General features: G+C 41.1%; 1 protein-coding gene across 8 annotated transcripts in view; it reads left to right on the top strand.

Moving 5' to 3' along the window:
* The window catches only part of ppip5k2 (diphosphoinositol pentakisphosphate kinase 2), a 210519-nt gene that overhangs the window by 171344 nt on the left and 15943 nt on the right, over window positions 1-23232 (top strand). For 4 of the 8 annotated variants that reach the window (XM_041185641.1, XM_041185640.1, XM_041185637.1 and 1 more), the window contains 2 exons: window positions 12348-12458; window positions 17347-19293. In XM_041185641.1, coding sequence (XP_041041575.1) covers window positions 12348-12458; window positions 17347-17456 — 221 coding nt within the window. In that variant the 3' untranslated portion in view covers window positions 17457-19293. Of the gene's footprint in view, window positions 1-12347; window positions 12459-17284; window positions 19294-23232 lie in introns of those variants that run through there. The other 4 variants (XM_041185636.1, XM_041185635.1, XM_041185639.1 and 1 more) reach the window with 4 other exon arrangements.

Below are 23232 nucleotides of genomic sequence, written 5' to 3'. Positions count from 1 at the left end.
CTGGATACCAAGTGTTCAGAAAAGGAAGGAAAGGCTGAGGGGTAACAGTATTGATTAAGGATAATAATGCAGTGTTGGAGAGAGATGATGTCCCAGTGGGGTCAAGGGCTGAATCTACTTGGCTAGAACTAAGAAACACAAATGGTGCAATTGCATTGCTTGATGTAGCCTATAGGCCACCAGCCAGTGGGAAATATGTAGAGGAACAAATTTTCAAGGAGATGAGAGAGTTGCAAGAATTATTGAGTCATTATAATGAGAGATTTTAATTATCCGAATATAGACTCGGATATTGGTAGTGTAAAGGCTAGAGAGGTGAAAGAGTTCCTAGAATGTGTTAAAGAAAATTTTTCTACAACAATATATGTCCAGTCCAACAAAAAAAGATGCACTGCTGGACGTAGTTCTTGGGAATTACTTGGGTCAAGTGGATCAAGTGTCAGTAGGGGAACATTTAGGGGACAGTGATCATTATATCATAAGATTTAGGTTAGTTATAGAAAAGGAAATAAAACAATCCAGAATACGAATAATTGAGTGGGGGAAAGCCAACTTCAGTGGGATGAGAATAGATCTGGCCCAGATCAATTGGATTCAAAGGTTGACAGGCAAAACGGGAACTGAACGGGCTGCCTTTAGAGAAAAGAGTTTGGGCACAGATGAGGTAAATTCCCATGAAGTGGAAAGGCAGGGCAAAGAAACCCAGAGTTCCCTGGATGACAAAGGAGACAGATAAAGATGAAGAAGAAAAAGTGCACTTATGAGAGATGTCATGTGGACCATATAACTGAGAATCAGGCTAAATGTAGAAGGTTCAGAGGAGAAGAGAAGCAAAGAGAGAATATGAAAAGAGACTAACAACTAATATAAAAGGGAATCCAAAAGTCGTCTTTAGGCATATAAATGGTAAAAGGATGAGTGGGGCTGATTAGGGACCAAAAAAGGGATTTACACATGGAGGCAGGGGTGTAACTGAGATATTAAATTAATATTTTGCATCTGTTTTCACCAAAAAAAAATGCTGAGCAGGTCATGGTGAAATGGGACATAATTCAGACACTTGAAGGTTTTAAAATTGAGAAGGAGGTAGTATTGGATAGTCTATCTGTACCTAAAATTGGTAAGGTACCAGGATTGGATGGAACACTGAGGGAAGTGAGAGTGGAAATTGCACACATACTGGACATAATTTTTCAATCTTCCTTACACTCAGGGGTGATACCAGAGGATTGGGGAATTGCAAATTCTGCACCCTTGTTCCAAAGTGGGTGTAAAGATAAGCCTGGCATCTACAAGCTAGTCAGTTTAACTGTGATGATGGGGAAGCTTCTAGAAATGATAACCTGGGACAAAATTAAGGAAAACCAGTACAGAGGACAAATCAGGTTTAACTAACTTTGTGGAGTTTTTTGAAGAAGTAACATAGAAGACTGATGAGGCTAATGCTGTTGTTGTGGTGTGCATGGACTTCCAGAAAGCATTTGATCAAGTGCCACATGACAGAGTTGTGGGCAAAGTTGCAGCTCATAGAGTAAAAGGGGCAGAGCATCATGATACAAATTGGCTGCATGACAGGAAACAAAGTGGTGGTTAATGGATATCTTTTGGACTGGAGTTCCCCAGGGTTTGATGTTGGGACCCTTGCTCTTCCTGGTATAAATGATCCAGACTTTCACGTACAGGACACTATTTTAAAATTTACAGATGATATGAAACTTGAAAGCATTGTGAATTGTGAGGGAGGATAGTGTAGAACTTCAAAGGGAAATAGGCAGGTTGGTGGAATGGTTGGACCAGCAGCAGATGAAATTTAATGCAGCGAAGTGTGAAGTGATTCATTTCAGTTGGAAGAACATGGAGAGATAATATGAAATAAAGGGTACAATTCCAAAGTGGGTGCAGGAGCAGAGGGACCTTGGTGTATGTGTGCACAAGTCATTGAAGGTGGCAGGACAGATTGAGAACATGGTTAATAAAGCATACGGTATCTTAGGCTTTAATAGGCCCATTAGTCTAAAAGCAAGGAAGTTATGCTAATGTACAGAACGTTGTTTTGGCCTCAACTGGGTTATTGGAGCTTTATGCCCTCCCTGGTGGCATGTTTGGAGGCAGTGAGTGCACTTAATCAGGTGGGAGGGTGGCAGGTGAACACCCTGCTAAAATTAAGTCCGAGGCAGGAAGGCCAGTGGTCAGACTTCCCACCCAGATGACAATTGAGGCCTGAGGCCCTTAAGTGGGTAATTAATGACCACTTGGGGGTTTCATGCCACCGCTGCTAGTATTAACCCAATGCCGGGCAGGCCTGTCGCTACTCAGTTAGCAAGATGAGCAAACCTGTGCAGGCTGCTTGTGGTCTCCCATGGGGGTGACCCTTGTTCAAAGGCACTCGGTGTCTGATCGAGGGATCAGCATCGGAAAGGGAGGGGGCAGTTGGGAACCATTCCCCTGCCCTTGTTATTGACCACCCCCCCCACCCCCCAATGCCTCTACCCCCCATGAGTTACCACTGGCCTGGGTTGCTTCTCAATCCTGGGCCTCCAGTGGTTGTTATTCCCACAGCCGTCACTGCCTCCCCAGTGACGCTTGTGAGCAAAAGAGCTGCCAGCCTCTGATTGGCCAGCAGCTCTCGAGTGAGGTTTCTACCCCAGGATCCTTGATTTCAGGGAGGGCCTGCCAGTGGTCACATAAGAATTTGAGAGCTACCTAATGCCAGGCAGGCCTTCTCGGAAGAGGCAATGCAGGTCTCTTGCTGGCTGACCAACATCAGGCGAAATCACCCACGTGTCCACAAAATTCCCCCCCCCTCCCCCAGTTCTGGGTGTCACACTTCAGGAAAGATGTGAAGCTGTTAGGGAGAATGCAGAAAATATTCATGTGAATGGTCCTAGGAATGAGGAAACTCATTTACATAGATTGGAGAAGTTGGGACTCTTTTCTTCGGAGAAGAGAAGGTTGAGAGGATATTCAAAATCATGTTAGAGGTATTCAAAATCATGAGGGGTCTGGACAAAGTTGATGGGGAAAACTGTTCCCACTGGTGGATGGATTGAAAACAAGAGGATACAGATTTAAGATAATTGGCAAAAGAAGCAATGATGACATGAAAACCTTTTTCATGCAGCAAGTGGTTAGGATCTGGAATGTATTGCCTGAGCATGTGGTGAAAGCAAGTTCGATTAGGCATTCAAGAAGAAATTGGATTGTTATCTGAAAAAGAAGATTATGCAGGGCTACAGGGAGAAGGCGTGGGGGTGGGGAGGTGGCATTAGATAAATAATAGATAAGTTGCTCCTTCGGAGAGCCAGTGCAGAAACAACGAGCCAAACGACCTCTTTCTGTGCTGTAACAATTCTGCGATTGTAATATATCTAGTTGTCCGTATCAGGATGCAGGAGACTACTTTTACAGTACTCTATATTTCATCCTGGCATGTTAGTAAATTGAGCAAAAATGCTGTACCTCCAAAGGATAGCATTCAACAGTCGAGATTGTTGGGAAAATGGATTCTTCTGAATGAGGTTAGCCAGTGATCAGATTAATTGAGTAGAATTTATTCATTAGATACAAATCTGTGCTGAATTTGGACAAGGACAGCAATAGATGTGGAGAACCTGCTGCATAAATGCTTTAAATCAGAGCGATTGGTGTTCTGCCAAGATACTGAGTTTGTGTCTTCTTGAAAACCTGCATTCCTGTATTTTAGAAATGCATTGACATAGAAAACCTGATACATAAATGCTAAAAGAAGGTTCAAAATTGACCCCATAACTTCCAGAACAATAAGACAACCAAGATTCGTAACCTTGCCAAGAATTAACTTTATGAATTAGCGTTCCCAATTTACCAGATGAGAGGTCCCTGCAGACTTGTACTTGGAGCTTTAGAACATTTAGCAGCCATCAGGTTTTTGTTATCCCGTAGATTTGTTTGTGCCTAAGCCATTTGCTGACACCATGTCCTGCTGAGCACCCGTTCTCTTAAATTTTGATGACAAAATAATTAAAAAAAAGTTTCCCCTATGTCAAAGATGATTTGGAGGTGTCTCAGTAATGGTGACCATGAAACTGCCAGATTGTTGCACAAACTCACCTTTTAGGGAAGGAAGTCTACTGTCCTTCTCTGGTCTGAGCTACATGTGACTTCACACGCACAGCCAAGTGACTTTTAATCATCCTCTGGAATAGCCTATCAAGCTACCCAGTTGTATAAAACCACTGCAGAAAAATCAAAAATGAATAAAACCGAACAGGACACCCAACATTGATCTACACGCCAAACATGACAAAGGTACACCATGTCCAGTTCATCTTGCAAAATCCTCATCAGTAACATCTGGGGACTTGTGCCAAAATTGCAGAGCTGTCCCACAAACTAGTCAAGCAACAACCTGGCAAAGTCTCACTCACCGAATCATACCTTACAGCTAGTGTCCCAATCCCCTCCATCGCAATGACTAGGTATGTCCTGTCTGACAATTGGGAGGGAGTGACCCTGCAAGTTCCCTACATTGCCTCCAGACCCCATAAAGTTTCATGCCATCAGATCAAACATGGATAAGGAAACCTCCATCTGACCACCACCTACCACCTGCCTCAGCAAATGAATCAGTACTCTTGCCATGTTGAACACCACTTAGAGATGAAACACAGAGGGTAGCAAGGGCACAAAATATATTCAGGGTCGGGGACTTCAACACCCATCACCAAGAGTGGCTCAGCAATGCCACTGCTGACTGAACTGGCCTGCTACAAATAGTGAGAGAATTGACAGAGGAGAAAAACCTACTTGACTTCGTTCTCAACGGTCTACCTGTCGCAGATGAAGTCTTATCTTCACACTGAGGATAACCTCTATTGTGCTGTGTGGCACTAACTGTGTGCTAAATAGAATAGATACAGAACTGGGCATCCATAAGCATTATGGGCCATCAGCAGCAGCAGAATTGTATTCAACTACAATACTGTAAATAATAGAGCCATCGAGGTCTACAGCACAGAAAAAGGCCCTTCGACCCATTGAGTCTGCACCAGTCAAACAAGTACCTAACTATTCTAATCCCATTTTCCAGCACTAGACCCATAGCCTTGTATGCCATGGCATTGCAAATGCACATCCAAATGCTACTTAAATGTTATGAGGATTCTGCCTCTACCACCCTTTCAGGCATTGAGTTCCAGATTCCCACCACCCTCTGGGTGAAAAAATTCTTCCTCACATCCCCTCTAAACCTCCTGACCCTTACCTTAAATCTATGCCCCTGGTTATTGATCCCTCCACCAAGGGGAAAAGTTCCTTCCTGTCTACCCTATCTATGCCCCTCAATTTTATACACCTCAATCCTGTCCCCCCCTCAATCTCCTCTGCTCCAGGGAAAATAACCCCAGTCTATCCAATCTCTCCTTATATCTAAATCTCTCCAGGCCAGGCAACATCATGGTAAATCTCCTCTGCACTCTCTCTAGTGTAATCACATCGTTCCTATAATGCGGATTCCAGAACTGCACACAGTACTCTAGCTGTGGCCTAACCAGTGTTTTATACAGCTCCAGCATAGCCTCCCTGCTCTTATATTCTATGCCTCGGCTAATAAAGGCAAGTATCCCATATGCCTCCTTAACCACCTTATCCACCTGTTCCGCTACCTTAAGGGACCGGTGGACATGCACACCAAGGTCCCTTTGATCCTCAGTACTTCCCAGGGTCCAACCATTCATCGTGTATCCCCGTGCCTTGTGTGTCCTGCCCAAGCCCATCACCTTACACTTACCGGATTAAACTCCATTTGCCACTGATCAGCCCATCTATATCCTCCTGTAATCTAAGGCTATCCTCCTCACTATTTACCATCCCACCAATTTTTGTGTCATCCGCGGACTTACTGATTAACCCTCCTACATTCAAGTCTAAATTGTTTATATATACCACAAACACCGATCCCTGTGGAACCCCACTGGACACAGGCATCCAGTCACAAAAACACCCCTCGAACATCACCCTCTGCTTCCTGCCACTCAGCCAATTCTGGACCCAATTTGCCAAATTGCCTTGGATCCCGTGGGCTCTTACCTTCATTATCAGTCTTCCATGCAGGACCTTATCAAAAGCCTTGCTGAAGTCCAAATAGACTATGTCAAATGCATTGCCCTCATCTACATACCTGGTCACCTCTTCGAAAAATTCAATCAAATTGGTCAGACTTGACCTCCCTTTAACAAAACCATGCTGATTGTCCTTGACTAATCCCTGCCTCTCCAAGTGTAGATTAATTCTGTCCCTCAGAATTGCTTCCAATAGTTTCCCCACCACTGAGGTTAGACTGACTGGCCTGTAGTTCCCTGGTTTATCCCTTCCTCCCTTCTTGAATAACAGTACCACATGGGCTGTCCTCCAATCCTCTGGCACCTCTCCTGTGGCCAGAGAGATGTTGAAAATTATTGCCAATGCCCCTGCTATCTCCTCTCTTACCTCACTCAACAGCCTGGGATACATTTAATCTGGGCCTGAAGATTTATCTACTTTTAAGCCTGCCAGACCACTTAGAACCTCCTCCCTTTCCATGCTAATTTAAAAAATTATTTCACAGTCCTTCTGCCTGATTTCCATACCCACGTCGTCCCTCTCACTTGTGGACACCGACACAGTATTCATTTTGGGCCCTACTCGTTCCCTAGTTATACACTTAAGGTACTTGTAAAATAACTTTGGATTTTCCTTTATTTTACCTGCCACTATTTTTTCAAGCCCCCTTTTTGCTCTCCTAATTTCCTTTTTAAGTTCCACCCACCACACACACATTCTATACTCCTCAAGGGCTTCTGCTGTTTTGAGCCCTCGGAATCTGCCATACGCCTCCCTTTTTCTCTCTATCCGACCCTGTATATCCCTCGACATCCAGGGTTCCCTGGATTTGTTGGTCCCACCCTTTGTCTTTATTGGAATATGTTGGCCCTGCACTCTCCCTATTTCCTTCTTGAATGAGTCCCACTGCTCTGACGCAGATTTACCCAAAATTAGCTGCTCCCAGTCCACTCTGACCAAATCATATCTGATCTTATTAAAATCAGCCATCCCCCAATTTAGAACTCTGATTTCTGTCTCATCCTTGTCCTTTTCCATAACAACCTTGAATCTATTGGAATTATGATCATTATCTGCAAAATGCTCCCCCACTGATACCTCTACCACTTGCCTGACTTCATTCCCTAAAATTAAGTCCAAGAGTGCCCCCTCTCATGTAGGACTTTCTACATGCTGGCTTAAAAAGCTCTCCTGGATGCATTTTAAGAATTCCACTCCCTCTAATCTTATCAAGAACATAAGAACTAGGAGCAGGAGTAGGCAATTCAGCCCCTCAAGTCTGCCCCACCATTCAATATGATCGTGGCTGATCTCTTTTCGGTCTCAACTCCAATTTCCCGCCCTCTCCCCATAACCTTTCAACCCATTACTAATTTAAAGTCTGTCTGTCTATCTCCTTAAATTTATTCAGCGCCCCAGTATCCACTGCATTGTGAGGTAGTGAATTCCACATGTTCACGATCCTTTGAGAAAAGTAATTCCTCCTCATCTCTGATTTAAATCTACCATCCCTTGGCCTAAAACTATGGCCTCTCGTTCTAGAATGCCCCACAAGAGCTCCACGTCTCCTTTGTCTATCCCCTTTAGCATCTTATGTACCTCAATTAGATCTCCATTCATCCTTCTAACTCTAGCGAGTTTAGGCCTAAACTGCTCAATCTCTCCTCATAAAACAAGCCCTGCATCTCTGGAATCAATCTAGTAAATCTCCTCTGAACCGCGTCCAATGCAACAAATCTTTCCACAAGTAAGGGGGACCAAAACTGTGCACAGTACTCCAGGTGCGGTCTCACCAATGCCCTGTACAGTTGCAACAACACTTTCCTATTTTTATACCCTATTCCTTTGGCAATAAATGCCAAAATTCCATTTGCCTTCTTTATTACCTGCTGTACCTGCATTCTAGCTTTCAGTGATTCATGCACGAGGATACCCAGATCCCTCTGCACTGAAGCATTCTGAAGCTTCTCTCCATTTAAATAATGAGTCGCCTTTTTATTCTTCTGACCAAAATGGATAACCACTCACTCATCCATGTTAAACTCCGTCTGCCAAATTTTGGCCACTTCACCTAACCTATCCATATCCATTTGTAGATTTCTTATTTCTTCATTGCAGCTTACTTTCCCACCTATTTTGGTGTCATCTGCAAATTTAGCTATAGTACCTTCTATCCCTGAATCCAAGTCATTAATATAGATTGTAAATAGTTGGGGCCCAAGGACTGATCAGTGTGGCACCCCACTAATTACAGCTTGCCATCCAGAAAAAGATCCATTTATCCCGACACTGTGCTTTCTGTTGGTTAGCCAATCCTGTATCCAAGCTAATATATTACTCCTAACTCTGTGTGATCTCATCTTGTGTATTAAACTTTTGTGCGGCACCTTATCAAAGGCCTTCTGGAAGTCCAGAAATACTACATCTACAGGATCCCCGTTATCTACTTTGCTTGACACATCTTCAAAGAACCCTAGCAAATTAATCAAACATGATTTACTCTTCATAAAACCCTGCTGACTCTGATGGATTGCATTTTGACTTTCCAAATGCCCCATTACTACTTCCTTAATAATGGATTCCAACAATTTCCCAACGACAGACATTAAACTAACTGGTCTATAGTTTCCTACTTTCTGGCTCCCACCTCCCGCTTTTTTTGAATAAGGGTGTTATATTAGCATTTTTCCAATCCATTGGAACCTTTCCAGAATCTAGGGAATTTTGGAATATTATAGCCAATGCATCAACTATCTCCGCTGCCACTTCCTTTAAGACCCTGTGATGTAGGCCATCAGGTCCTGGGGATCAGTCACCCTTTACTCCCAATAGTTTGCTCAGTACTTTTTCTCTAGTGATGGGGATTGTTCTAAGTTCATCCTCTAAGCCTTCTGCACTACCTGTTACTATTGGGGTGGTACCAGTGTTCTCCATCGTGAAAACTGAGGCAAAATATTGATGAAGCATTTCTGCGTTCCCCACTATTAACTCCCCAGTCTCATCCTCCAAGGAACCAGTATTCACTTCAACTACTCCCTTTCCTTTTATATACTTGTTGAAGCTTTTGCTATTAGTTTTTACATTTTGCATTAGCTTTCTTTCAGATTTTACCTTTGCTCTTTTTATTATTTTTTTAGCAACACTTTGTTGATCTTTAAATGTTTCCCAATCTTCTACCTGCCACTGACCTTTGCAATTTGATATGCCTTAGTTTTTGCCTTTACGTTATCTTTAACTTCCTTGCTTAGTCATGGATGCTCCCCCCCACCCCTTTACCATCTTTCTTCCTCTTTGGAATATATTTTACTTGGGAGGAATTGAATATCTCCTTAAATATCTGCCACTGTTCATCAACTGTCCTCCCTTGTGGTCTTCCTGCCCAGTCCACTAGAGCCAAATCTGCCCTCATGCCCATGTAGTTACCTTTGTTTAACTCCAGAACACTAGTGTGGGACTCAAGTTTCTTGCTGTCAAACTGAACTTGAAATTCTAGCATGCTTTGATCACTCTATCGCACTATGACTAACCCAGTTAATGTTGGGGAAGTTGAAATTCCCCACTATTACTACCTTCTTATTTTTACACTTCTCTGAAATTTGTCTACATAATTGCTCTTCTATTTCTCTCTGACTGTTTGGGGGCCTATAGTACTATCACAGCAATGTGATTGCTCCTTTTTTGTTCTTAAGTTCGACCCATATGGCTTCATTTGAGGAGCCTTCTAAGATGTCATTCCTCCTTACTACTGTAATTGATTCCTTGTTCAATATTGTGATACCCCCTCTTTTACCTCCTTCCCTGTCTCGCCTGAAGACCCCATATCCTGGAATATTGAGCTGCCAATCCTACCCCTCTCTCAACCATGTCTCTGTGACAACAATGACATCATACTTCCATGTGTTAATTTGTGCCTCATGGCATACCATATCCCTCACTCTACCATTACCATCAAACCATGGAAGCAACCCTGGTTCAATAAGAAGTTTGGGAAAGCATGCCAGAAGCAGCATGAGAAATAAAATGAGCAACCAATCTGCTGAAGCTACAGTGCAGGACTGCATGCATGCTAATCAATGGAAGCAAAACAATCAAATCTGATTAAAGCTCCACAACCCTGCAACATCCATTTGTGAAGGATGGTGAGCAATTAAGTAACTAACAGAAGGAGGAGGCTCCTCAAATATCCCCTGGATTGTTGCCGGAGCCCTTCACATCAGTGCAAAAGGCTGAAGCATTTGCAATCAACCTCAGCCAGAAGTGTCAAGTAGATGGTCCATTTCAGCCTCCAACTGAAGTCTCCAATGTCACAGATGCCAGACTTCAGCCTATTTGATTATTTTGAAGTAATGACTGAGTGATTGGATACAGCCAGGGCTATGGGCACTGACAATATCTTGGCTGTGGTATTGAAGACTTATGCTCCAGAAATAGCTGACAGTGCTGAATGTTGCTCAAGTATGTACTGTCCACAAAAAACAGGACAAATACAATCTGCCCAACTACTGCTCCATCAGTCTGTTTTCAATCATCAACAAAATGATGGAAGTTGCCTTCAACAGTGCTATCAAGTTACCTACTCAGCAACAACCTGCTCACCGATGCTTGGTTTGGATTCTGCCAGGTCCACTTGGCTCCAGACTTCAATCCAGCCTTGGCCCAAACATGGACAACAGAACTGAATTTCAGAGGTGAAGTGAGACTGACTGCTCTTGACATCAAGGTAGCATTTGACCAAATGTGAAATCAAGGAGGAATAGCAAATTCTCTGGTTGGAGTCATAGCTAGCACTGAAGAAAATGGTTGTGGTGGTTGGAGGCCAGTTACCTCAGTCCCAGCATATTGCTGTAGGAGTTTCTTGGGATTGTTTCCTAGGCCTAATCATCTTCAGTTACTTCATCCATGACCTTCCCTCCAGCATAAGTTCAGAATTGGGGATATTTGCTGATGATGGCAGTGTTCAGTACCTGTACCATTTGTGAGTCCTCATACTGAAGCTGTCGATGCCTGCATGTAGCAAGACCTGGATGGCATTCAGTCTTGAACAGATAAGTGCCAAGTAATATTTGCACCACACAAGTATCAGGTAATGACCATCTCCAACTAAAGAGAACCTGACCATCTCCCCTTGATGTACAGTGACATGACCATTGCTGAATCTCCCACATCAACATTCTGCAGGTTACCATTGACCAGACACTCGTCTGGATCAACCATATAAATGCTGTGGTTACAGGAGCAGGTCCAAGGCTGGTAATTCCATGGCGAATAACTCATCTGCTAACTCCACAAAGCCTAAAGGCACATATCAGAAGTGTGATGGAAAACTCTTCACTTATCTGGATGAGTGTGGGTCCAACAACACTCAAGAAGCTCAACACTATCTGGGACAAGGCAGGCCATTTGATTGACCCCATCTACACCACCTTAAGCATTCACTCCCTCCTCCACTGGCACAGTGGCAGCAGTGTATATCATCTACAGGATGCACTGCAGCAACTTACCAAAATTCCTTCGACAGCACCTTCAAATCCGTGACCTCCACCACCTAGAAGAAGGGCAACAGGCTCTTGGGAACACCAGCTGCAAGTTCCCCTCCAAGTCACACATCATCCTTACTTGGAACTTTTCCCTTCATTCCTTCCATCCTACTAGGTCAAAAACCTGGAGCTACCTTCCAAACAGCATTGTGCATGCACCTATACCAGCTGTACTGCAGTGGTCATGAAGGCAGCTTCTCGAGGACAATTTGGGAGGGGAAACCAATGCTGGGCATGCCAGCAACTCTTGCACCTCAGGAATGAATAAAAGCACATGTTTAAAACTTTGGTGAAATTTTCTGCGAATGAGTGTTTTTTTTTTTTACTTGTTCATGGAATGTGGGCATCACTGGCTAGGCCAGCATTTATTGCCCATCCTTAATTGTTCTTGTTAGAGGGCATCTAAGAGCCAACCACATACAGCAATGGGTCTGGAGTCACATGTAGGCCAAATTTCCTTCCCTAAAGGGAATTATGGTTTTTACAATAATCATGGTCATCATCAGACTTTTAATTCCAGATTTTTATTAGATTCAAATTTCACCATCTGCCATGGTGGGATTCAAACCCAGGTCCCCAGAGCGTTATCCTGCATCTCTAGATTACTAGTCCTTTGACAATACTACAGTGCCACCGCCTCCTCTAATTCTGTGAACTAGAATATTCTAGAAGCTTTAGTACAGGGAGATTAAGTGCAAAATTGATATTAACATTATTTTGCTTTCATGCTAGGTTCTGGAAGTGTTTTTTCCCTGGGTAGAAGAATTTTAAATACATACACTCCAAGAAAGATACTTCCAACACCTCAGTCATCAGATCAAGATAGTAGCAGATCTGCGTTCTGTAAGTAAACTATAATTTTGCGTATGTCAACATTGCTTTAAGAGTTTAAATACTGTGATATGTTTCTTTTATATTTCTTTTAAAGTTGTGATTTTCTTTAAATCCTTTCACTGGTGAATGGACTTGGTCTTGCTGTTATGTTATTCAGATTGTTATGTTATATTCTGTGTGATTTCATTTGTTGAAATTATTGCATTTTAGCAGCAGTTAATTAAATGGGGATTGAGCAGTTAAATATGTTGGAGCATTTGAAGAAGAAACTTTTGAGGCCAGATTTTGGTTGTATAAAAGTTGGGCCATCTCAAAGACTAATTAAGGTGTTGAATCACTAATTTAGATTTTCACTCTCTAGGTTCCCCAATGCCAACATTTTCTCAAAAAGGGCAGAAAATGCCCTTATTTCTACACCATCTATATGGGCCAGTGCCATTTGGTGACTTAGGCCATTGTTTTTGGATCTTTTTTCCCCTGTTGGTTTCTTGTGGGGAAATGTCTAAATTTCACTTAGCTACTTTCCTGTGGTAAGCTGAAATTGGTAACTGTGATGTTTGTGTTTAACGTTTATGCATTTTTATAAAAGGACATTTTAGTTAAAAAGAAGTGTTATGTAAAACCTGCCAGTAGGGTGTGCTAAGTCCCGGATGTATTACCCTCTGGTGGAGAATAAGGAATAAAGGAATCTTATGTCTTTCAAACAGAAAGTTGGTGTTCATAAGAACATAAGAAATAGGAGCAGAAGTAGGCCCCTCAAGCCTGCCCCACCATTCACTAATGGTGATGGCTGATCTACCCCAGCCTCAACTCTTCTTTTGTGCTAGCTTCTCACAATTCTCAATTCCCTAATATTTCAAAAATCTATCTACCTCCACTTTAAATACTTTGTGATCTAGCCTCCACAACTCTCTCGGGTAGAGAATTCCAGATATTCACTACCCTCTGAAAGAAGAAATTCCTTCGCATCTCAGTTTTAAATGAATGTCCCCTTATCCTGTAACTATGTTCCCTAATTCGGGATTCCCCACTAGTGGAAACACCTTCTCAACATCTACCCTGTCAAGCCCCTTCAGAATCTTGTACGATTCAATGAGATCACCCCTCCTTCTTCCAAACCCTAACAAATAAAGGCCTAACCTGTTTAGCCATTCTTCATAGGTCAACCCCTTCATCCCAGGAATCAGTGAACTCCATCTGCCGAGATTTTTCCTACTTACTCAACCTATCTATATCCCCTTGCAGATTCCTTATGTCCTCATCACAACATGCTTTCCCACCTATTTTTGTATCATCAACATATTTGGATACATTGCACTCTGCCTCCTCCTCCAAGGCATTATTATAGATAATCAATAATTGAGGCTCTAGGACTGATCCTCTTGGCACTCCACTAGTTACGTCTTTCAAACCTGAAAAAGACCCATTAATCCCGACTCCCTGTCTTCTGTGTGTTAACCAATCCTCAATCCATGCCAATACATTACCCCAATACCGTGAGCGCCGATCTTGTGCAATAACCTTTTAAATGGTACCTTATCGAATGCCCTCTGGAAATCCAAGTACACTACATCTACCGGTTCCCCTTTATCAACTCTGCTTGTTATATCCTCAAAGAACTCTAGCAAATTTGTCAAACACAATTTCCTTTTCACATATGCATGTTGACTCTGCGCTAAGCTTTTCTAAATGTCCTACCATTTCTTCCTTAATAATGGACTGTAGTATTTTCCCAATGACAGATGTTGGGCTGACAGGCCTACGGTTTCCTGCTTTTTGCCTCCCTCCCTTCTTGAACAGGGGCGTCACATTGGTGGTTTTCCAATCGTCTGGGACCCTCCCAGAATCCAGTGAGTTCTGGAATATTTCGACCAACGCTATCAGTATCTCTGCAGCCACTTCCTTTAAAACCCTTGGATACAGGCCATCAGGTCCTGGCGATTTGTCTGCCTTTAGTCCCATTAGTTTGTCAGAAATTTCGTCCCTTGTGATAGGGACTGTTACAAGATCTTTCCTCCCATTAGCTCTTTGCTTATCAGATATCTTTGGTATGTTTATCGTGTCCTCCACCGTGAAGACTGATGCAAAATATTGGCTTAAGTTATCTGCCATTTCCCTGTTCCCCATTATCAATTCTCCAGTCGTATCCTCCAAGGGTCCTACGCTCATTTTAACCACTCTTTCTTTTTTTATACCCGTAGAAGCTGTTTGTTTGTTTCTATATTTCTCACCAATTTACTTTAATAATCAATTTTTTCCCTCCTTTATTAGCTTTTTAGTCATCTGCTGCTGGTTCCTAAAAAAAAAATTAAAAATCCCAATCCTCTGGCCTATCACAAGTTTTCACCGCTTTGTATGCCTTAGTTTTTGTTTGGATACTCTCCTTGACTGCCTTTGTTAACCACAGGTCATTCATCCTTCTCTTCGAGTTCTTCTTTTTGACCGGGATAAACTTTTGCTGAACTTTAGGAAATATCTGCTTAAATGTCCACCACTGCTCATTCACTGACCTTCCCCTTAGTCTCTTTTCCCAGCCCGCTTTAGACAACCCTTTCTTCATACCTCTGTAATTACCCTTATTTAAGTTGAGGACACTGGTTTGAGACCCGAGTTGCTGGCCGTCAAACTGAATTTGAAATTCTACCATGTTGTGATCGCTACCCATCAGAGGATCCCTAACTATGAGATCTCATTAATCCCACCTCATTACGCATTACTAGATCTAAAATAGCCGGTTTCTAGTTAGGTTCTGCAACAAATTGCTCTAAGAAATAATCCCTGATGCACTCTACAAACTCATCTTCCATGTTACCCCTGCCAATCTTGTTTATCCAGTCAATGTGCAGATTAAAATCACCCATGACAATTGTAGTGCCCTTCTTACACACCTGCATGATTTCCTGATTTATACTTTGTCCTACAGTGAGGCAACTCTTCAGGGCAACTTTGTTACTAATCATAATGACTGGTCCTACTGGTGACTAGTTCATCTTGCTATTCCTTATTTCCACCCAAACTGATTCCACATCACGATCTATTGCACCTACATCACTACTCACCACTGCAGTGATACTTTCCTTTATTAACAAAGCTACCCCACCTCCTTTTCCTTTTTGTCTAATTTTCTGGAACATCAAATACCCTTGAATATTGAGTTCCCAGTCTTGGACACCCTGCAGCCATGTTTCAGTAATAGCTATCAAGTCATATTCACTTATTTCTATTTGTGCCGTCAACTCATCTATCTTGTTACAAATGCTGCATGCATTCAGATAAAGAGCCTTCAGCTTTGACTTTTTACCATTATTATTCATTCTGGTTCTAATTTATGCTGCACTCTTCTGCTTATATTTTCTGCCCCTTCCTGTCACGCTTTGATTATCGTTCGCCTCTTCACTACGCTGCACCTCTGCTCTCTTGTTTCTTTTTGATTTTTTAAACTTCCCTTCAGTTGAGCACCCCCCCCCCCCCACTAATTATTAGTTTAAAGTCCTGACTACAACCTTAGTTATACAATTCGCCAGGACACTGGTCCCAGCATAGTTCAAATGAAACCCATCCCAACGGAACAGCTCTCTCCTTCCCTAGTACTGGTGCCAGTGCCCCAGTTCAGAAGCATATGGCTGTGTGTGTATTCTTAATTGTTAAGAAGTGACAAAATACTTCAGTAGCTTATTTTGTTACTAATCATAATGAAATCCTTGAGGTCTAAGTGTTATGAACAGCTTTATTTTTTATTACATTTTTGTGTTCATTAAGATGTTTAAGCTCACCAAAAGAGAGTCTTCATTTTTTGTTCTGGCGTCTACATCAAGTATTTCCAGGTCAGATGCTGGACAACCCCTCTATCTAAGCAACCCTAGTTGTTTTCTTAATCGCGGACTCAGAAGAGTAACCGCTAATAGTGAGATATTTTGATTTCTCATACTAATCATTTTGCTAACCTCACTGAATAAGATGCAAAAGTTATCCATTGGCTAATACTTAATGCTTTTTCTATCTCAAAAACTGCTACTTTAAATTTACAAGTTTATTTAGTCATATAAAGTCTTTAGTTTCATTAATGTTCATTATTAGTACATTGATAATATTTTAAAGTTTTAGTTATTCATCAAAAATACAACTTTTTCTGTGTCTCTTTACATACAATACCTGCCAGTTTTCTCATGTTAGAGATGAAATGGTCATCTACCTAATTTTACCAAATTTGAAAATCTGACTGAAAATTTTCTTAAATCTCTTTTTTCTGTATCAGTTCCATTTGCACTTTGCCCAAGGCTTGCTTGTGCAGGAGAGTAGTCTTAATGAGTTTTCCTGGACTCTACTGGCAATTGGGCCAAAATCTGCAAAACCCACTGTCTAGTAAAGTCAAGAGTTCAAATCTTATCAGGAGTTAAATGCTGTTGTGGTGGAGCTACTAAGCCGAATTGTTTTAACTTCTCACAAATGTTCATACATCAGCTTATTCCTTATGCTTCCAGCTGTATTAAATTCTTCATTCTGATATGTGCTAGTTCCTTTTCATCTTTTTGTTGAATTTGATTTGGCTCCTTATTTTTGACCTTCCCTGGATAAAGTTGGAAGAATTTACTGTTTGGGGTACAAATATAAATTGGATACTTCATTGGCCTGCTATAGATTTTAGTGCCCAATGAGCAAACAAGTTTGTTGCAACCTACTAGCTTAAGATATAATGAATGCTTTGTGTTTTTTGATTCCCCTAATTCACTTGGCTTCTTAGCAAGGTCCACTTTTTTAGTGTGCTGTACATCCATTCTTGCTGCTTTAAATGCTTGCCATTTATTCTTGCAATTAAAAATAATATTGCCTTTTAGGTGAATTAACTTAAAGGTGAACTCGCTTAAAGGTGAATTTCCTTGCCTTTTTTGCCATGCAGCCAATTGTGGATCTTCCAGCAATGTGTCTATTGCAGGGCCATCTTCACCGACAAAAAATGCACCCTTCATCGGCCTAAGCGACAACTCCATAAAAGCTAAAGATGACTAAAGCTGATGAATGGAAAACTGCATTTAAGTAAGCTGGTCCAGACCAATTTGTAGTACATGGAAATAAATGAAAATATAATAGCCTTAAAAAATGTATTCTTTGTGTTCAAATACTTAATTAAAAAGAAAAAAAAAACTATCCCTTAATCGTTTGTTTGTGCCAAGACAAATCACATGAACAGTTAATATTAAAAGTTGATGGTAGGTATTCCGTATATTTGTCATTTTTAGAACAATTGAATTTTGGCACACAGTGACTGAGGTTAATATAATGCTAAATTTTTTATTTCCTCCACCTGCATAGCATTTCCAGAAGAACTAAAACTGCAATAGAAAGTTTCCTGTGTGGTGAAATTGCATTCGGTAAAGCTGTAATCCAAATATGCAGTTTGGATTTGAATTCCCTTTATATGCTAATCTTTATTAAGTCATATTATAACTATGTTTAATGGGAAATGTGACATCTCATGTTTCATAAATGAAGTTGCACATTTTTAGTCAAACTCATCGTGTTTAAAAACTGTAAAAGCTATTTGTCAACCATTCTTTGCTCCCTTAATGAGTAATTTTACTCCCTATAACATTTCCACTTGATGGTAAAATGTAGGGAAATTCATGCAAATTGTCTTGAAAACCCAATTATTGTATTTGGTTCCATTTATCTATATTACAGTTTTTTTTTTCCATTCAGAACACCTAATTATTATATTGTTATTGCAGGTTAACATGACGGATCTTGTGTGCTTCAATACCTTGTGTTGCTTTTCAATTTTAGCTTTTCTGAATAAATGATTAAATGTGTGAGTGTGTTAAAATTAAAAAAGTGAGCTATTTATATTTCATGATATACAATAAAAATTAGATTTGTTTACATAATTCTGAGGATATATTAAGCAAGATTGATAGACACCATTTTTTTTCTCCCTTTTTAAAAAGATTGTTTGCACCATGTTTTGGATTACACTAGTCACAACCAAGGTTATAGATGCATGTGTATGTCCAGACTCTAATTCACAATGTTACCGTGATTTCAACCTGTAATTGACTAATAAGGTTTTTGTTTTGGGTGTAGGTTTGCATTGGAGAAACGTGCAATTTTGATGAAAAATTGTTTGTTCTTATGTGTATAATATATATATATTATAGAGAAAACGTTGTTTAACGGAGCAATTTTGAGCTATGGTACTTGATAAACATTTTTGTAAAGGACATTTAAACTGACACAGAAGTATTTTTATTTTGAAGAATACAAGTTATCAATAAATGTAGCCTTGGGTTTTTGTCTCATTTAAAACATTGCTTAACATGCAAATGTAGAGCTTCACAATTTTAAGGAAGTTTATTGAAATTTATGTTAGGTCACAGATTTAGCTGCAAACAAAATTTAAATCTAATCTATATATGTTTTTATATGAAATGGATTACAGATATGTTTTGTAAAGGGGATTATGTATCTGTATATATTGTTCAGTACTTTGTTTTTTATTGTTTACATTCTATGTTATGGAACACAAAACTTTCACCTCTACATTGATTTTGTGTCCTATTGTGAATTATTCTCCAGTTAACATGGAATAGCATGTCTTATGGAAAATCTGTTACTTTATAAGGTTAACTGCATTCAGTGGAGCATTCAGCAATGTCATGTTGATTTATAACCATTTAAAATATGAGAATATTTGAGCTGTTGCCCAAGTACATATTTCTCCAACTGAGTTTTAACTGCAGTTTCAAACAGTAAAAATTTGATATGTTTTGAACCACATATCTTTTGTTCCTGTAAATTGGTCGTTGCATTATATGTACCAAGTTTGCCAAATAAACTAGCATATATTGAACTTCATCTTTAAAGTACAACTGTATTACACGGAACATTATTTACCTTAAATCTACTGATCATTACGTTGCTATTAAAAGGGGCATTTGCAAGATTTCCTCTAGAGGTTTCTTTGATCTTTTTACTCTTATCAGTTGAAGGGATTTCTGCTACAGCAGTGAGGAGCTATGCCATTTTCAGTCAAGCTGCAATATTTCGCGAATTGCCACCGCCAGTTACATTTTGCTACAGATGGTTGTCTCTTTTATTCCATTGAGATGTAAAGTTGAATCCCCAGTCCTGATGTAAATAAATTTATGGTATATAAATTGTTACCCATTCAATATATGCTCCTCAAATAGTGATCACTATTTTGCATCTGCAAATTATCTTATCCTGTTGAGATGTAACAACTGTACTCCATAGAGGATGTGGAATAAATAAAACCATCTTACCAGCACCACAATTATGTATTATTAAAAACAGTAACAGGAGTGATCAAGATAAAAATCTCAACTAGGATCTGCTTCAATCCATCATTCCAAAATGGTGCAAAAATATTGTCTATATGACTACAAGAGATGGCACTAGCTTCCTTGTTTAAATCAAAAGCTATGATTTGATCGTCATACTCAGAAGTTGTGAGATTGCAGTGAGTTTGAGGAATTTAAAAATTCACATGGTGTACAGGAATGAGTGCTTTGCTGGAGCAGAGAAGAGGTTTTCCTAGGACCCCTGAGGTTATGAAAAATGCCACATGCGCGACTGATCTATATGCATGTTGACATGGTATTTTTACAAAATCGAATTTCAGTGATATGAAAAAGTATCTTTTTGATCAGAGTTCAGACGCAAGAAAAAAACAATTAACTTATTAGAGGTATATTAAACATTTGCCCAGTGGAAAGGAAATATAGGAAGGGATTTCTGCTACAGTGGTAAGGAGCAATGCCATTTTCAGTCAAGCTGCAATATTTCGCGAATTGCCATTGCCAGTTACATTTTGCTACAGATGGTTGTCTCTTTTATTCCATTGAGATGTAAAGTTGAATCCCCAGTCCTGATGTAAATAAATTTATGGTATATAAATTGTTACCCATTCAATATATGATCCTCAAATAGTGATCACTATTTTGCACCTGCAAATTATCTTATCCTGTTGAGATGGAACAACTGTACTCCATAGAGGATGTGGAATAAATCTTACCAGCTCCACAATTATGTATTATTAAAAGACAGTAACAGAAGCGATCAAGATAAAAATCTCAAAAGTAGGGAAAATCCCAAGATATTCTATAAGTATATCAATGGGAAGAGGATAACCAGGGAAAGAGTAGGGCCCATAAAGGACCAAGGGGGCAATCTATGGGTGGAGCCAGAGGACATCGCTAGAGTGTTGAATGAATACTTCACATCCATCTTCACCCAAGAGAATGAAGGTGAAGGTATCAAACTCGTGGAGAGAGACTGTGACGTTCTTAAGCAAATTAATGTAGGGAGTGACAAGGTATTGGAGGTGTTGGCAGGTTTAAAAGTGGACAAATCTCCAAGTCCAGATGATTTGTGTCCCAGGCTGCTGAGGGAAGCAAGGGAGGAGATCGCAGGGGCTCTGACCCAAATATTTAATTCCTCTCTGGCCATGGGGGAGGTGCCGGAGGACCGGAGAACAGCTAATGTGGTTCCACTATTTAAGAAGGGTTGTAGAGATAAGCCAGGGAACTACAGGCCAGTGAGCCTCACGTCAGTGGTAGGGAAACTATTGGAGAAAATTCTGAAGGAGAGAGTCCATCTCCATTTGAAGAGGCAAGGTTTGATCAGGGATAGTCAGCATGGCTTTGTCAGAGGGAGGTCATGCCTAACAAATTTGATTGAATTTTTTGAGGACATGACCAGGTGTGTAGATGAGGGTAGTGTAGTTGATGCAGTTTATATGGATTTCAGCAAAGCCTTTGACAAGGTCCCACACGGGAGACTTATAAAGAAGGTAAATGCACATGGGATACAGTGTAATTTAATAAGGTGGATTCAAAATTAGCTGAGTTGTAGGAGACAGGGTGATGACAGAGGATGCTTTTATGACTGGAAGCCAGTGTCCAGTGGCGTACCACAGGGATCTGTGCTGGGTCCCCTATTATTCGCCATTTATATAAATGACACGTGGGGGGTAGGATTAGTAAGTTTGCAGATTACACAAAGATTGGTTGGGTGGTTAACAGTGAGGTTGTGTCTTGGGCTACAGGAAGATATAGACGGGATGGTCAAATGGGCAGATAAGTGGCAGATGGAATTTAACCTTGAAAAGTGAGAGGTGATACATTTTGGAAGGAGTAATTTGACAAGGAAGTATTCAATGAATGGCATGGCACTAGGAAGTTCTGAGGAACAAAGGGACCTTGGCGTGTGTGTCCATAGATCTCTGAAGGCAGAGTGGCATGTTAGTGGGGTGGTGAAAAAGGCATGTGGGACACTTGCCTTTATCAATCGAGGCATAGATTACAAAAGTAGGGAGGTCATGTTGGAGTTGTATGGAACCTTGTTGAGGCCACAGCTGGAGTACCGTGTGCAGTTCTGGCCGCCACATGATAGGGAGGATGTGATTGCACTGGAGGGGGTGCAGAGGAAATTCACCAGGATGTTGCCTGGGATGAAACATTTAGGTTATGAAGAGAGGTTGGATAGACTTGGGTTGTTTTCGTTGGAGCAGAGAAGACTGAGGGGTGACCTGATTGAGGTGTACAAGATTATGAGGGGCATGGACAGGGTGGATAGGGAGCAGCTGTTCCCCTTAGTTGAAGGGTCAGTCACAAGGGGACATAAGTTCAAGGTGAGGGGCAGGATGTTTAGGGGGGATGTGAGGAAAAATGTTTTTACCCAGAGGGTGGTGGAGGCGGTTGTCTCACACCCTTTAAAAAGTACCTGGGTGAGCACTTAGCATGTCATAACATTCAAGGCTGTGGGCCAAGTGCTGGTAAATGGGATTAGGCAGGTAGGTCAGGTGTTTCTCAAGTGTTGGTGCAGACTCGATGGGCCGAAGGGCCTCGTGCATTGTGAGATTCTGTGAAAGGAAGAGATATGTGGAAACTTTGAAGCAAACTGCAAAAATTAAAAGGCCTATAATAGTGGAGGACTCTCACTTCATTCTATCTTTGGTTATCCAAAATATTGTGTTGCAGCTAGGAGAAGCAATTTTAAGAATGTGTCTGGAGCTGTTTTCAGTATGGTTATACTCCAACAAGAAAGAAGGCACTGCTGGATCTGGTTCTGGATAATGGTACAAGTATATGATGAGAGGATGGGGTGATAGAGTAGGACATCACAGGGTGAGCAGCTGGGTTTTTGGTGAATGAAGGAGTTCAGGGAAGAAGGAAGGAGATGCTCCTTTTTCTACCTTCCTCAACCTCAAGTATTTGGTCCTTCCTTTGGTAGAAGGGAAGAAGCTGATGGCGAACGACTGCTGAGTTATCCTCCCTATTCAAATTTACAAGTTATTATAAGCAAAGGTATGGCAGGGCAGCTTGGCTGAGTGGAGTGTGCATCCTGTGGCATGTGGGAAGTTGTGAACATGCTATGTGTCCGAGACAAACACAATTGCAGAAGATGTGCTGCAGAAGCTTCAGCTCCAGGTTGTGGAACTCGAGCGGTAGCTAGAGTCAGTGTGGCGCATCTACAAGGCAGAGAACTACATGGATATCAGTTATTAAGGTGGTCACACCACAGGTTAGGAGCATGCAGGCAGAGAGGGAATGGGTGATTGCCAGGCAGCGTAAGAGAACCAGGCAGGTAGCATAGGAGTTCCTTGTGTCAATGGTGTTCACTCACCGGTTTTCCATTTTGGATATTGATGAGGGTGATGGCTCCTCAGAGGAGTCCAGCAAGAGCCAAGTCTGTGGCACTGCGGGTGGATCAGCTGCACAGGAGGGAAGAAAGAAAAGAAGAGCAGCAATAATGATGGAGGATTTGT

The sequence above is a fragment of the Carcharodon carcharias genome, chromosome 4 (assembly GCF_017639515.1).
Source record: "Carcharodon carcharias isolate sCarCar2 chromosome 4, sCarCar2.pri, whole genome shotgun sequence".
Classification (NCBI taxonomy): Eukaryota; Metazoa; Chordata; class Chondrichthyes; order Lamniformes; family Lamnidae; genus Carcharodon; species Carcharodon carcharias.
Note: the sequence above shows the minus strand (reverse complement) of the source record. Positions and strands in the feature narration are given on the sequence as shown.